Raw genomic sequence first — 16613 nt, 5'->3', positions numbered from 1 at the left:
CGAACACTAGTGAAACACAGCAAATTTTGCAAGTCTGACTTTACGTTTTCAAAGTAGAATAAAAATAGAAAAAAAAATGAAAAATAAAAATAAAAATGAAAAAAATGAACTGTTAACATCTGTTATTTTGCCTGTCAATCTATTGAGTTTAATAACAGGAAGCAGAACTGCCCAAGCTGATAAAGTCGGTCAAAGTATAGGAAAATGACAATGAGGACAGAGAACTACGACATTTAAATACAAAGAATATTTCATTATTCGACTGAAATTCCTGCAAAAATTTCAAAAAGCCTCATAAGACAAGTGTTGTTCACCTAGTCTTAGTTTTTAGTCTAGTTTTATTTAACTTTGATAACCTTTGTGAGTAGAAAATAAAATACAGACGAAAGGAGAAGATTCAAATGTAAATGCAGCTGAAGTATACCCAGGTACTGCAAACTGTAGTTTACCTTAAACCTTGAGTTTAAACTGTAGCGCAACCTTTGATGAGCCCGGTGAGCAGTAAAAATAAAATGATTGCCAAATTTGAACAGATATCCAAATCAAATGAGGGAACCAAATTAACATTCATCCATCCGTGTTCTTCTGCTGTGGCCTGTCCCAGTTGTCATGGGTCAAGATTAAGGGGTCTACGCTAACCAGGCCATCACCTACACAGTAACAAATTAATTCAGAGTCTTTGGACTCTGGGAGGAAGCTGGAGAAAACCCACCCGGGGGAAAAGGGAGAACAGATAAATAAAACATGTTGACACACACGCACAAAAAAAGACACAAAATTTCACAAGGATCTTTTCATTGTTTTCTTCTGGCTGTTTTATTGGACAGATCACCTGCCTTTGTTTTTATTTTACACAGCAACACAAAAATCGCCCCACTTCATTTACTACCATTAGTACAAAATGTCTTTTACAAAAGGAGCCTCTGTCAGACTGTTGGGACAGTGTGTTGGGGTACAGCAGTGCAGAAAACTTGGAATCAAAAATCAGGAAACGAGACGTATACACAAACGGCGAGGAAACCTAAAGTGTGTGCGTACCAAACGCCCAAATGTTCTGCTACTGGGGTGGTCTTAATGTACATCCTAAGTTTGAGTAGAGCTTATTTAGACACACGAGACTATAGTATGTGCACTGAAGTGGAAAAAGTGTTACCTATACAGTACAAAACTATGCAAGGGACTTCATCTTAAAGCACCTCATGTTACCATCCCACTGCAGACTGATTTGTTTTCTTTTTTTCACTTTTGATCAGGTTGTCAAATGTAGTGTTAGTCCTACTGCACTCTGGTTGCCGTGCCAACAATCCTCGTTTGAATCAGATAGTGGAAACAGAAGAAGGCAAAATAACCTGGATGACAACATCAAATCCTATCTAATCCTTCCAGCCCGACAGGAATGAGAGAAAGAAAAATGTACAAAAATAAAAAATGAAAGGCAAACAAAACACGTGAGGTAAACCAAACGTTTTGCTGGTACCAAAACCTCCATACCAAATAAAACTTCTCATCTCATCACAATATTACACTTCATAACAACCCAGATTTTGTAAAATGTAAATGACAATTCACACGTTTGTGTTAAAATGTCTGGTTTTGACATTCATTTGACATTAATTATGCTTATCACTAGTCCTCGTTTAATAATCATCATTATAATAGTAGTAGTAGCACATGGAAACAAGAAACAGAACATTTAATTGCCCTTTTCTGACCGATCACCTTGCTTTGTAAACAAAGAAATGGAAAAAGCCCTTCCCACCCAGCCCCCACCCCGGGGTGTCAGTCGTCAGGGTCTCAGTCTCCAGCCTTATTCCAACGGCCCACTGACACAGTCTGAGCAGTTCTTGAGTTTATAACTCATCCTTGAGGTTAGAGTCTGTGCCTTCCTCCTCCTCTTCTTCCTCCTCCTCCTCTTCCTCGTGCTCTTCCCCTTCCTCCTCCTCTTCGTCCTCCTCCTCCTTCTCTTCTTCCTCCTCATCCTCCTCCTTTGCCTCTTCTCTCCTCTTCTTGTTCTCATCCTCGCGCTTCTTTCTCTCGTCTTCCTCTTGGCTTTCCTTCATCTTCTTCTCAGCATCCTGGAGAAAATGCGAACAATGCAAATAAATATATCAACCTATATGAAAAGCTCATTCCTTTTTATTAGTGTTGACACTGACGTGAAATTAGAATTAGGATTACAGGGTACAGGGCTAAAACGAGCATACCTTAGTTTTGCCCCATGTGTCGTTGCCAACTTCCTCTGCCAGGTTTGGATCGTTTGTGATTAGAAAGTTGTCAAAGATAGTCCCAGACTTGACCTGCAGCCAGACACAAGGGCAACGCATATTTTGTTATCAAATCTTTAAAGAAAACAAGCACAATCACAAACTCAAAGAGTTTCTTCCTGGGAAAACATGCATAGTTTTCCCAGCAGCTCACACAATACAGAGCAAGTAACCAAATTGCTGGATCAGTGTAAATAGTTTTAAAATATTTCAATAAATTTCATTATGCATTAAGATGTAAATACACATCCAGCTTACCTGCCACAAGTCGAGCCCAATCACCCCGACGCTGTCGTATTTATAGATCTCAGAATCGGCCGTGTACTCGGGGTTGTCAATCTCAGGGTGGATCCACTTGCCCTTGTAGGCAGGGTTGTCAATCTCTCTGGGCTTCCACTCACCCTGCGGACAGCAAACACACACAGAGAAACTGGGGTTAAAACACAAAGCGGCTGACAGTGTAAACAGAGTAAATATTTTTGGATAATATTCCAATCCTATTGTAGGAAGCTCGCTGATGTGCAAAGCTCAGAAAAATAGCACAGAATAAATACTGACTGCATGAAGAGTTAGAATCACTGGATATGCACCTTGTATTCAGGGTTCGTGACCATCGGTGGCTCCCACTCTCCATCCATCTCATCATCCCAGTCATCGGGCTTCTTGGCATCAGGATCTGGGATGTTCTCTGGTTTGTCCCAGTCCTGCAATGAAAACAAAAACAACAAAACATTTGAAACACGATCAACCTATCAAAACTTTTAAAAAATTGAAACAGTGTTGCACACGTGAGACAAGTACTATCATTAAAGTGATGCCCTGAAAGAATGCCAGGTCACACTGACCTCAGGTTTCTTATCGTCAGGGTCAGGAATCTTCTCCCTGTCATCCCAGTCCTCTGGCTTTTTGGCCTCGGGGTCCTTGATTTTTTTGGGAGGCAGGAAGTCCCAGTCATCCTCCAGATTGCCAGATTCCACCTTCTTATTGTCAATCTTAACCTCATAAGTGTTGTCAGGGTTGACGACCAGTGTGTACAAGTGGGTGTACTCATCATCCTGCAGGGCAGAAAAAAAGGTCAATACATGCAACTAACAGCATATTACCATGTAGTTTATTTTTAATTGTTTAAGCTCATGCGTCCTTATATTGTGGTGCTTTTTATTAGAAGTAGCTTTCCCATGCGTCACCTTGCACCGGATGTCCTTGTTGATCAGGTGGTTCTTGCCTTTGTAGTTGAAGATCACGTGAACTTTCTTTGTGCCAGGGCCGCAAATATCAGGACCTGAACGAGCCCACAAATACAAAGTGACAGTGAATGTCTGTGTGTAGCAAACACTGCTCTGTTTATCCAACAAAAGCAATACCATTTAACACACCATCCTTTGGTCCACTTACCAAACATGATGTTGTAGACAGAGTCTCCATGCATGTCCTCCTGGTTGAGCTCGGAGGGAAACAGTTTAATGTAGCCTCCGCCACAGTCGATGCTCTGCTCGTGTTTCACGGAGAACTGTATGACTAAAGGCTGGCCCTTGTTGCTGAAGTCATCAAAACGGGCTGACAGTGCATAAAAACGGGCATCCTGGCTCGTCTGCAGACCTGCAGAAATAACGGTGTTACTGCAGGGAAGATCAAGCTAAACCAGCGAGTACTCCTGTTCTGTCTTAATGAAACAGTACGGGTTAATTTGATGCTCTGTTCTCAAGTTGAAGAACAGAGAGGAGGAAGACAGCCGTGTTGATACAGGCAGAGCTCCACGAGGAAGCAAACACGCGCCTCTGACAGCAGGTGTCTGACAGGGTAGTACAGTGTAATTATGCAACACATATCAGCGCCTTCCTGCTTACCTTTGTCTTTCTCTTCATCACCGTAGAATTTCCCAGCAGTCAGGACAAACTTCCCATAATCGGACTTGTGCTTGGATTCCACCCAGCGACTCATCCAGGCATCTGCACAAACAGGTTCAGAGTCAGCTGCCCAGCAATCACCAAGACAAGACTCACAAAACTCTGTTAATCCAGCCTTCGATACAGAGTGTGTGTGTGTGTGTGTGTGTGTGTGTGTGTGTGTGTGTGTGTGTGTGTGTGTGTGTGTGTGTGTGTGTGTGTGGGTGGGGGGCATACTGCGGGATTTTGTGACCGCCTTCACAGATGAAAGAACAGGACAGCTGGGAGAAGGAGGGTAGCAGTGAATGACCAGGGGAGAGATGTGCAGCAGTGGGGGGAGGGGGGAGGCAGACGGGGTGTGATAATAGCTTTGAGGGCTGGGAAACATAAAGCAGGGAATATGAATAAATCAATGAATGGATGAGTGATCGGTTGGTCTTCTAGACTAATCAGCTGACGATGTATTCCACAAATTGCGGTAAAATCATGAGAAATAACCGTAACAATCCACGCCGATATGCGGACATGAAAAATAGCCATCATCCATCTCAGTCAGCACCACAGCATCTCAAGCATGTACAGCAGCAACAAAGAAAAGCAAGCACTTCAATCCTATCTGTGTAATGTTGTGTGAAAGCGCTCACCGCCGTCTTCAAATTGCTCGCGGAAATAAACTGTGGACTCAGCCAGTACAGATGCAGCCGACACGGCCATCAAAAGCAGGCACAGTGCTGTCATGGCGACGAGCTGAAGCAGCCGGTCAAAAACGAACCAATTACAAATAAAAATGCCCGTGTAGAAAGATTTTCTCTAAATAAGGCGAAGCAGCGTTGTCTGTCAGTGCGGTATCCCCATACAGTGATGCTACAGTGAGAGCCACCGAGACGCTGCCGCTTCTCTCCTCTCGCCTCGGAACAGATGTCTGAATCTGATTGGACGACGGTTGCTAACCTCAATAAGGAAGCGCTACCGCTTAAAGCCAATCAGAGGACAGAGAATCCGGACGAATACTTTCTGCAGCCAATGGGAGCAGACCACGCGTTTGCCTGATACACGCCCAAAGGAAGGATGATGCGCCGTGGGTGAATCACATGCAAGGGGAAAATGCAATATCAGTAACAACACGAGTATAACTAAAGCTAAACAACGTGAACTACATATAAATATACATCTAAAAAAATAAATGAAATAATTCGAATCGGTAGGAAAAAAATAATTTTCTATAAAAATAAATAATTTTTTACATTCTTAACAAATGTTTTCACGCCTGATCTCGTGCAGCATATCTATATCACCTCAGGCGTGATTTTCTTGCCTTATGTAAACTAAACTAAACACAGGAGATTCCACAGAAATATACATCACAGGCGTAACAACTCTGTAATAGGTCCCAGGGCAGATCTTTTGGGGGGGGGGGGGGGTGTCCTTACCTCCACATTGTACCAGAACAAACACAGCATAGCATATAGCAATAATAAGACATATCAATGGCATCAGTGCAGCTTGTAACCAGCACCACGGATAACAACCGCAGTCGGGGGTTGGGTCAGCGGACAAATTTACTTAAAGCCTACAAACACACACACAAGCCCAAAATAGATTCAGCCTTGCTAACGTAACATAAAGACACCTGTAATATGTGCAAGCTACAAAAAGCCACAGGTCCTCGCAGACTTACTCGATGGGCAAGCTTATAACAAGCACACTGATTTATAGAATTCCTCATTCAACAATTTGTTTTCTACATATATCACACACTCACATACTGACGAGTGCTTATTTTGAACATATGACTGGTACCAATGTTTCAAACCTTTAAACAAACTTCATCTCTCGGGCCTTGCATTCAGCAAAGTCAACACGTTCATAGGGAGCAAGAACAAGTAATTTAGTTCCCAGCATCTATCAAAACATTGTAGAGTGTAAAATTACTGTGTCAATATTTGCACAACTGAAAATGTAATAAAAATGTATAAAGCATAAAAATACAGGCTTTCCTCTAGTCCACTTTACTGTAATCCTGTCAATATAAGTACCCAGTGTAACATAGAGGAGGGCCCTCTAAGGTAGTTTTCTCGACTGGGTCCCAGGTGCTGCCCTGCCTGCCATATTCAAATTCGAACATTAATGTGGAGTCAAATCACTGAAATCGATGACGATTGTTGTTTACCAGGTTTTTATTTCTTTAAACCGTGTCTGACAGGTTCTCTCTGTGTTCTTATTGTGATGTGACCCTCAGCTTTGAAGCAGACTGTGTTGATGATAGATGAATTATACCAACAAAAGAGTAAAGCACACCACTAAGTAACAACTGTATATTAAGTAACAGTACAGTAAAACCTATAAAATGTTTTTATAAAACACAAGTATGTAAAAGGGTGAGTTTCCAGAGGTCCAATGCTTTAGAGACAAAGTCCTTCACAGTAAGAGCTTCAAGTAACACTTCCATCACCACTGGTCCTTGCACGTTCATTTTAAAAAGAATAAAAAAAATCTAACAAAATAAAATAAGTGCACATTTAGAGTACTCCACGAAACTAATCTGGTCCAGTAAAATGTTCAAATATGGCACAAATGATATTAATAAATAATCTGTGCTGATATAAGCACAATGTTTGACATGCCACTAGTAACACATGAATTACAAACTCATATGAACACAAACAACAGTGCGAGTCAGACTTTGGCCGAGGGGATTAGATATAAATAGTGAAAAGGAAAAAAAAGTCTCCCTCTGCGCCACACTCTGCACAGACACCATCTTCTTCACCCCTTCGTCTTGACAGGATTCAAACCAGGCAGGTGAAGAAGAGCAGCCACACTTCCTGTGACGCTGCCCATCTCTGCAGGCTGGGTCACGCTGCTCTGCCCTCTAACCCTGGATCTGCCCTGATGTCTGGCCTTCTGTGACGGGACCTGGACAGACACATGTTGCATCTGTGGGGGGAGGGGGAAGTATGCAGTGCAGAGCAAAGAAGACACATCTCTGTGGCTCTGTATGCAGATGGGCTGGTAAAGCAATCTTACACCTCCAGGTCCGTCTCTCTGTTTCCTCCTCGCTCTAGGGAAGAAAGAAGTTGATCCTCTGAGGTATGGACTTGCATCCTTGGGCTGAGAACAGTCTCTCCTCTTTGGGAACATACAGCATTGCCTTGGCCACCTCATCCAGCGTGGCTTCATCTGTTTCCAGACCTCGTGCTGCGTATGCGTCCCGTGCACAGAGCTTAATGTGACGGTACTCCAGGGGCAGAAAGGGCACAAAGAAGTCAATCAGGTGACCAGACATCAGCTCACTCTGAGCAAAGCCACCTGGGATATTAAAACAAAACAGGAAATAGAAACATATTTAACGTTTTAACAATGTGTTTTGGTTCTTTTTTATCATACGCTGTATATAAAAGATGGCATTCATGCAGTTTTCTTCCAGGTATGAAAAATAAAGCCAGTGTACTGATTCTTTGGTCAGCAGGGGGGCAATTCCTGAGGTGGTCTGTGACCTCGGTCATCACTTTCCTGCTAATTTTGTAACCAGAAACATAAACATGGTATGTTTTAACATGTGATTAACCACGTGAGTAATGAAGTTGTTAACCAGTAAGTGTACAAAATCCACCCCTCACTCATGAGTACCAGATTCAAAGATGAGGCTTCACAATAGGACCTCACTAACCCATGGGTAACACTATGCTGGTCTAAGCTGTTTTTATATTACTTTAGCGGCTTTCAGCAAATAATTTCAAGCCACTGAGCAACCAGAACACCCGAGTAACTTAATGGCTTAAAAAAAGGCTCAAAGCTTAAGAAAACCCACCAGGCAACCTTTACAAAAACTTTACTGCTCACCTTGAGACTCCATAGTCTCAGCTCGCAGCCGATGCTCCAGGTCTTCCATACCGATGTCCTCTCGATTCTGGCCAGAGTGCCAGAAGTCCAGCGCCACGTCGTTGATTGTTGCACCACCAATGTTACTGCAGTGACAACAGCAAAAACACAACATTATATGTCTACAGCTGCTGAGCTTCTCAGGGAGACTCGATTCTTTCTGGTTTGGCAGCAAAGTTTCTTTAATACAAGTTGCTCTTAGATAAATGATCACAGTTCAAAGATGGCCAGTAATTCACTCACATCTCTGAACCATAACTGTTGAGTGAAAAACGGCTTTTTCTATTTTTGACTGAACAGACTGTTAGTCAGGACAAATCTGACTTGAGGAATTGAAAACATGAAAAATCCATACAGAAGGCGACAGAAGGAGCTCCATCCTTCACCACTGATGAGCTGCCAGGCTATCTGGACAGGAAGTGCACAGAGAGCTTTACAGCTTCATCAAACTGTGCCTGAAACAGTCAGCTAACCTGAGGAAGAGGAAGATGGCCCTGCGGTAGCTGACCCCATCTACGTTGTCATAGTGATCCATGAAGGGCTTGATTGCGTCGATGAGGCCCGGATGAAGCTTTTCAGCCTCATCGAAGATGAACAGAGTCTGAGGGCAGCGCAGCACCATGTCTCGAATTGCTTCTCTCAGCTGACCCTGGATTTCAGGCAAAAAACAAACAAACAAAAAACATAAGTCAAACATTATTATCATTTTATAACATTTCAGATCTGACAAAAGCTGATTATTATTTCCTTTCAAGCTTGATATATAAAGATACTAAACTGGGCATAAAATATTACAAACTGAGATAACTTAAACCAACAGCCGACATTTATCTAGAATGTTTTAATCTTTTTAAACGAATATATAAATGTGCCATTGTTGGTAAAAGTTCTTTAAAAGAATTAGCCCTGTTATATGCCACAGAGGTTCAGTGGGAGGCTGTACTACAACACGTAGACACGTTAAAGTCCACATTTGCACACTTTGCAGACTTGAGGGCATGAGGGTAGAGGTTATCCCGTGAACTGTATTACCTATTTATATTTGGATAGCTCTGTACTATGCACCATGTATTAATGCTATGTAAACACAATTTTGAAATCAGCTGCAGTGACTGTGAAAAAATGCGCTCAAATGAGACTGAGCTGGCACCTCTGACCCGGTTGGACAAACGCCAGGTTCCAAACATCCATTTCTCTGAGTATTTGTGTCGCAGCATCAGTGTTGACTTAAAGCATCTGTCCAAACCATGACTGCTATCACTCTTATGATGAATTACAACACAGAATAAATATCTATGTAAGCAAAGCAGCGTCCAGAGAACACAGGTACATGTTCCTGGCACAGGACGGCCATCGCTGTGCCAAATGGGCTCACCTTGTACGTGTCCACCAGCCTGGCGTGCGGGAAGTGGAACGGGGCGATGAACAAACGGACACACTCGCTCTTCACCCCGTCCCGGTACAAGTTATCAGCAATGATCCGGGCCACAAAGTTCTTGCCTGTGCCGGACCAGCCGTGGAAGGAGAGCGTCAGGGGCTTGTTGGACTCGGGGTTGTTGATGAAACCCTGGATGGCTTTCAGAACCACGGACTGAGCCAGATGTTGCCCGTGGAGCTTCGTCTGAAGGTCTCTTGCTAGACCTGCACATGAGACCATAGATTTTTGATTTTAAAGGCACCGGCAAATATGAATAAAGTGCTCTGTGTTAAAATGTCTACTTTTAAAATATGTGATATAGCCAATAAAACGTAAAGTTGTTAAAGGGCTGCATCAGGCACTGAAGCTAAAGCCCTTATCAGATGATGAGTAACTGTGTGCAGTGTTGGGTGAATTCACAAACAGACGATTACAAAGAATAATGAGGGGAAACGACCAACACACGCTTGGGGCAAAGCGGGCAGCCACAGAGCAGCAGTGCGATACCTGTGATGTTGTTGGTTATCCTGCAGTCTCCGGACTCGCAGCACTGACCCAGGCTACAGTACCACTGATGCAGCAGGCTCATGTAGTCCTGAGGAAACCCTGCCCAGATATCCCTGGTAGGAACTGCTCGCATCACAAGAGCAGGGCGAGAGAAGTCCGTGTTTATAACAGTGTAATAACGAATCGTAAAAATAAAAATATTGCAAAATGCGCACGAGGCACGATGTAGCTTGCGAAATGAGCGCTTTCGTTATAAAATGGTTTTAATTTCTTTTACCATCTCTTACCTTGCTGGGTGGCATCATCCTGATTGGGCTGACACTCCCCCTCCCAGATATTGCAATAAATATAATTAAAATAGTAAGTAGAGACATTGCTAATGCTATCGAAATGGAAGAAGTCGGCCTGTGCCGAGACAGCCCAGAGCAGCAGGAGAAAGCACCGCGCAGACATCGCGAACAGGCTGACGTGAAGCGGTCCAAACGACACTGAACACGAAGCCCCGTTTCTGCTCTCCCATTTATCTGAACGCGGTGGTCCACCGGCGGCCTGCTTTGACTGGGATACCCCTCCCCGCCCCCGACAACGTCTCCCTGCTGAAGCCAAAGAGGGGCGCTTGTTGTGCGGTTTGCCGCGGGCGGGCGGTTACTACCCCATTCCCTACTGCTCACGTCAAATTTGATTGGAGCCATTTTAAATGGGAGCGAAGCCTGTACTGCAACGCCATACGGCAAATGTCACGCTACCGAGGTAAGAGGCTTGCGTATCCACAAACAACCCACGGTCAGCAACGCCAGCTAGATATTCCCGCCTTTGGGAGGTCAGCAAGTGACCAAATCGAACTCCTTTCCATTACATAACGTCACTTCCGTCGAAAAGTCGTACACTTGTTCTCAATCTTATTTACTTTTCATAGTTGTGTCATTAGACTTTACTACTCCACTGTTTGCACAACTGGTTTAGTAATATAAGATCAGTTCATTTGGCGCTCATACACGTCACCCATCGAGAAAGGGAGGAGAAAAACAGATGCACACAAATGAGTCAATAACAAATATTTTATTGTTACAAATTGAAGTCAACAGGATCAGGTCACAATCCACACGTAATAGGACGAGCAGGGTCTGAACACCGATTCCTGCAGGTGAAAATCTGTCAACATCACTTTCCAGCTTTTGAGGAAACAGCACCATTTAGATTTATTATGAAGTGACAGACTTGTGCTTGATTGTGCTTCAGTGTCTGAGGCTTCACACCTGTGTAGAGAAGAAATCATTAAAATACAAGTACAGACTACTAACAGAAGAGTTAACTAGCAGTTAATGACCACATGACCTCAGAAAAAAATGGAACGGTAAGGGTTATAATCAGCTTAAGTCATCTGGCAAAATCAGATCATCACTAGTCTTGTGGCCACCTTAAATAATTGTGATTCAGGACTGGACAAAAACACTCACCAGGTAAAGAACTTGAACTTTTCCCCATCTGAAAAAGAAGAATGAAAAACCTTATTACAAGTCAGCGACTGGCTGATTCATATTTTATTCACTGGGTTGCTCAGTGACAGACTGTCCACATGAGTGTTCAGGTCAGACATTTGTTGTAACATCACTGAACCCCTTATGACCATCGTGCACTTTTAAGTCAGTTTTCTCACCTCAGTCACTCTGGTGTGGTCCACACTGGGTCTCCATCCCTCACACAGAACAACCTGAAGATATGAGAGCATCAGTCAAACATGCACATCAACTGCAAAGATGAAGGAGTCAACGCTGACCTGGTCAGCTAGAGCTAATAAACAGACTCCATGGTTTAAAGTCAGTCTGTACTTTGTCATCACACAGGCCAGACTACAAGGATCAAATGATCTTTACTGCAAGAAAGTGATCCCAGAAAATATGCAAGTGGCTCCTTCAGACCCAGCTCTATAAACCTCAACAGCACGGGGCCCATTCTGGGTCTGAGGAGCTAAAAATGATACGATTTCATACTCACCATGAGTGTTTAATCATCTTCTGAATGGTGATGAGTCGCGAGCCCGCTCGTTCTGTAAAAACAAATTAAGTTTCGGGTAAATTTACAGAACCATGCTCACTTTTTTTCCCCCCAACATTAAAAATCCAGATCAGAGTCTGTTACAAATTATCCTCAACTGGATCAGCGACCTGATTCAAACTCATCACATCTGAAAGCTGTTAGCTGCTGTGCAGGGATGTCACCAGAAATGATACCTAACGCTAACATTTGATACCAAAAAAATAAATAAATAAAAAAATAAAAAAAAATCGGAGATCACGTGCTTTTCTTTGGTACTGCAGGCAGTGTATGTACTAAGCTGCCATATTTCTAGATACATTCTTACATATTAGAGGAAATCCAACAGCACAGGAAACACTACCTGTGGAAAAGGACCATTTATGCAGCCGCCATAATAGCTCCGCTTAAACTCATATGGCAGAGTTCGTATTTTGCTATGAATGATGTACTTTACACTTTTTAGGTGGAGTAAGCGATCAAAGAATGATGCAGTTTCATACAGTCCAAGCACCACAAGTTAACAAAGCACTTAAACTTCAAAGACTTAAAGCTGAGCAAGTTTTAATTCAAGGCATCATCCTGATGATGTTACCATTGAGACGGCTGTTATTTCATAGGTTAAATGGTTTGCTGTGGTAATTCTAGTCATGCTTATCCTTTTGTATAACAAGTCTATAAATGTGTAATTACCACACTATGCAATTTAGTCTGTGCCTTGTTAAAAGTGTTATTTGAGATAAATTATCTGTGTGAATGGTCATTTTGTCCATCAACTGTATTGACATGTGTAGTTCTATTGGTGCAGAGCATCAGGTTTGTGGTACTGTGACATCCCCGCTGCAGTGTTTGAGATTTAATGCTTACCAGCAGAGCAGCAACGAGTCAGACAGCAAGGTGTTCACATCTGAAGAGAAAGAACTAGATTATCACTTTGTTTTAAACACATCAGTGATTGTGGGACTACATAAGTTGATGCTCAGCTAGGAGCGAAAGACGATAGTTATTCTTCATAGTTTAATCTGTTGAACTATGCACTCATCACTGCATCGAGCTTCATTAAAAGAAACGTAGAGCAGGATTTCAACTCACCTCCACTTTGCCTTTTGTGGGACTCCTGAAAAAAAAAAAAAATTAAATATTTAAGTTTAGAAAGAACTCAAACCCAGTGACCCTCAAAGGTTGCAGAGGCCGACACATCAGCTAGGAGCGAAAGACAACAGTAATTCTTCACAGTTTAATCTGCTGAACTATGCACTCATCATTGCATCGAAACAGTTATTTTTACAGGCCGGCTCCTCAAAGAAAAAACCTACCTGCAGCTGATCCAAGAATGCACATCTGGATCCAACATCAGGACCGTCTGCAAAGCACGAGAGACGCATCGTTGAAGAGTCCAAATTTTAACATTCATGTATGTAATATAGTTTTAACTGCATCAGAAAAAAGTCCTCTTTCACTCTTTTTCAGAGAGATTCCCATCGTTTTAAAAACAAAAGTCATCATTAACAGTTTCTTATGGTAACACATGATCAAGAATTTACATCCATTACCTGTTAGCGATAGGACTCGGACCTGAGGACACCTGTGGGTAAAAATAAAGTGATTAAAATGATATAAACTTTTAAGCTCACAGGTTGGGAGTAAGTAGTGCCTCAGATAATACAACTTGGTGGTTGGAGTATCATCACATCTTCTCAAGAGTAGCAAATAAGTGTCATCACAGGAGCACAAATTTATGGCAAAGACTGATGCTTCCCTGAGGTGTTAGCAGAGAAAACTACACGTGTGGATCAGGACTCCAGGAACAGCGTTACAAGTCAGTGTTGTGGCCAAATATTTAACATTTTCATTTAAAATAGATTTCCTGTTCATTTGTTGTACATTGTGTACAAATCACACTTTGCCAGTCAAATGAAAGCAGTAATATCCCCATTAGTTTTACATGCAAATATTAGTTTATCCATGCAAAGGCACACTGGGGTTATTAATACTTAGGTTTGAAATATTTGTAAATATGGCCCCGCACCCAAGCAATTAAAAAGGCACCTTCAATTTCAGCTTTAGGAACTTTATCATTATAGTTTGATTTAAGAGCAAGTGTAGTCTCTCCACAGCGAACACCTTAGAGAAGCACAAGTTTCCTCTGCAAACACTCATCCTCACCTCCTCAGTCCCCTACAGACCAGTCACATCTCTGGGCTTTCACAGCACCTGTAGAAACACTCTTGTTAGGACTATTACAATGAATGGGAAAAGCAAGAAACTCAAAGGAAAAACTATATATGGAAGTCTCAGTGTAGAAAATGCTCAGAAATCACTTCTGTCCACTACTCTTACACTTTAAATCATCACCGACGTCCATTTAGGGAAACAAAATAAAAAAATAACTAAAAATTCAGGGTTTAAAGCAGAATTCCTTACCATCAAGCATCTGCTGATTTTGAGAAGTCAGGATGAGCATCGTGATCCTTCATCTTTGAAGAGCCGTCTGTATTTTTGAGTGTTTTAAGTTGTTAATCTGTCAGATTTAACCCAAACACGACAGGAAGGTTAACATTTTTAATTAAAATCCTCATAACTTAACACAAAGTTATATACACCCACTAAATACGCTGCGTGGCCAGCAGCAGGAGCCGTGCAGCTAAGCTAACCGGCCCACAGTTTCTCACAGCCTTTGCCCCGTCTTGTCAGGAATGTTGCCTTTACTTCACATCGACTCAGATGTCCCTAGCAACATTATGTCATCATATGTAAGCGGGACTAAACTGCACCGAGGCTGCTTTTAAAACAGGAGCTAACGATCCGCAGGCCAACACGCGATCTGTTGCACGTGGATGAGGCCTGCTAGGCTAACGCTTATTAGCTCTAAAGAGCTTCCACTTAAAAATGCCACCGAGTACAACGTTACCTACATGATAGGTTAACAGTTATTACTGCGGGCGTACAATAAAGTCAAAAACCACGAGACAAACACTAAAGCTGAAAAACCCCAACCAACTCACCAGTAAGTCGTCCGAGGAATGAGGCAGAGAAGCGGGCGCGAGGCGCTTTTATAGAAGCTACCGCACAGCCTGATGGGAAAAACATGGCTGGCTGAGCAGCGCCCCTGCTGGACGAGTCGGTCTGTGAACGCGCAACGTGTGCGACATGTTTTTGTATTTTAACTGAATACTTGTGCCCTGAAAAAACTCTGCTTTGATTCATTTGTAATTGTTCAGCTGCTCCCTTTAGGACTTCTCTCCTCTTCTGTCACACCAACCACCTGCATCTGCATTTCCACCTTCACAGGGAATGGATGGAGCTAGCTCCACATTCAACATCTGTCGTGTATCCACGGTTCCTCCGCACAGGTCTGCACAGGTCCAAACCAGCTCAGGTTCAACTGTTCAACCTCAACACTATCTTTAACTCCACTACCTTCCACTCCACCTCCTGTGCTACCGTCTCCATCATCACAGGTCTCACTAGTAGCTTGTAAACCTTCCCTTTCTGTCACAAATCACCCCTGATACTCGCCTCTACCCACTCCACCCTGAATGCACTCTCTTCTTCACCTCTGTTGTTTGTTGCTTTGGATGGTTGACCCCAGGTATTTAAACTCATCCATGCCTCTACTTCTCCAGGCTCACCTCCACCTGCTGCCTACTCTCACTACAGATCACAGTGTCTGTGAACATGAGAGTCCTTGAGACTCCTGCCTGGCCTCATCTGTCAACCTGTCCACCACCACCGTAAACAAGAAGGGGCTGAGAGCAGCATCACCCCCTGCCTTGAACCCATCTCACTCCTATCTGATAATGAATATTGAGAGAGACTAACTTCTCTGAATGTTTAGCATTTAACATTCTGTTGGTTCTGCATACCATACCTGTAACCAAGACAGTTACCTATTCCCTGGTGTTTTTGACATAATCACCTCTGTATTATTTGTCTTACTGTTTCATCTTCTCACCCTACAGGCTGTTGGTGCCATATGTTTAGTCTCTTTTTAGCAACCACATGTAAATCATCTTGTGTACCATCATAGATGGCAGAGTTTTTCAGTGGTTCAGGATCAGCCAGACACTCTCTGGGCTTGCAAGCCCACCGTTTACCAGGATACTTAATGAAGAGAAACAGGACTTTTCTTTTCTTCATACTGCATCACCCTCTTCATACAGAACCACAGTTCCTCTCTATCACATGCTTCCTCTTTGAGGCACAAACAAGTACACAGGTACTAAAACTGTGTTACACAGTGTAATCAAAAAGCCTTTTAAAAAAATTATTATTAAAAGGCTGAGATAGAAAAGCAAGGGTGACCAGTATATGTAAAAAATCTGCATTAACTGAGGTGAAATTTTAGATCCCAATGTTAATTTTCACTATTATGGATTGAAAAACGTATTTTTCCATAATGTAGGAGTCAAAGTACCCAGACTGATCCAAAAAATCCTCACATTAGTCTGTTTGCTTCTTAAATTAATGTAACTTTCTTGAACAACCTCCTCCTGCTGGAGCCTGCAGGCACACTGTGTCCTGCATTATTATTTAATCTGCAGGTCCCACCTCGCAGACGCGCCTCGTGTCAGGTTCTATTTTTAAAGTCCCTCGACACTTGCACAAGTGTTTTTGAATTCC

At 42.7% G+C, this 16613-nt stretch overlaps 2 protein-coding genes across 2 annotated transcripts; both read right to left on the bottom strand.

The window, feature by feature from the left end:
• Window positions 1-791: 791 nt before the first annotated feature.
• calr (calreticulin) lies at window positions 792-5079 on the bottom strand. The gene is made up of 9 exons (XM_082523049.1): window positions 4795-5079; window positions 4112-4213; window positions 3660-3863; window positions 3452-3546; window positions 3110-3319; window positions 2855-2968; window positions 2523-2666; window positions 2205-2297; window positions 792-2075 (listed from the first exon to the last, which is right to left on the bottom strand). The coding sequence occupies exons 1-9, from the start codon at window positions 4886-4888 to the stop codon at window positions 1851-1853; spliced, it is 1281 nt and encodes a 426-aa protein (XP_082379175.1). The 5' UTR covers window positions 4889-5079; the 3' UTR covers window positions 792-1850.
• A 1239-nt stretch (window positions 5080-6318) lies between these two features.
• tor3a (torsin family 3, member A) lies at window positions 6319-10871 on the bottom strand. The gene is made up of 6 exons (XM_082524597.1): window positions 10244-10871; window positions 9957-10079; window positions 9408-9673; window positions 8506-8681; window positions 7994-8118; window positions 6319-7459 (listed from the first exon to the last, which is right to left on the bottom strand). The coding sequence occupies exons 1-6, from the start codon at window positions 10407-10409 to the stop codon at window positions 7212-7214; spliced, it is 1104 nt and encodes a 367-aa protein (XP_082380723.1). The 5' UTR covers window positions 10410-10871; the 3' UTR covers window positions 6319-7211.
• Between the last annotated feature and the right edge of the window lie 5742 nt (window positions 10872-16613).

This window comes from Aulonocara stuartgranti (assembly GCF_965226115.1).
Source record: "Aulonocara stuartgranti genome assembly, chromosome: 23".
NCBI classification, from domain to species: domain Eukaryota; kingdom Metazoa; phylum Chordata; class Actinopteri; order Cichliformes; family Cichlidae; genus Aulonocara; species Aulonocara stuartgranti.
The sequence above is the reverse complement of the archived record's forward strand: the minus strand, read 5'-3'. Positions and strand labels throughout refer to the sequence as shown.

What these genes read in the sequence shown, in the direction of transcription:
- calr (XM_082523049.1), bottom strand. Translation starts at nt 4,888, where the DNA reads ATGACAGCACTGTGCCTGCTTTTGATGGCCGTGTCGGCTGCATCTGTA. An exon ending in CGAGCAATTTGAAGACGGCG is followed by an intron (nt 4,214 to 4,794) that starts GTGAGCGCTTTC and finishes CTGTTTGTGCAG; the next exon opens with ATGCCTGGATGAGTCGCTGG. An exon ending in TGATGAAGAGAAAGACAAAG is followed by an intron (nt 3,864 to 4,111) that starts GTAAGCAGGAAG and finishes TTATTTCTGCAG; the next exon opens with GTCTGCAGACGAGCCAGGAT.
- tor3a (XM_082524597.1), bottom strand. Translation starts at nt 10,409, where the DNA reads ATGTCTGCGCGGTGCTTTCTCCTGCTGCTCTGGGCTGTCTCGGCACAG. An exon ending in GATAACCAACAACATCACAG is followed by an intron (nt 9,674 to 9,956) that starts GTATCGCACTGC and finishes TCTCATGTGCAG; the next exon opens with GTCTAGCAAGAGACCTTCAG. An exon ending in GCCATCTTCCTCTTCCTCAG is followed by an intron (nt 8,119 to 8,505) that starts GTTAGCTGACTG and finishes TTGTCACTGCAG; the next exon opens with TAACATTGGTGGTGCAACAA.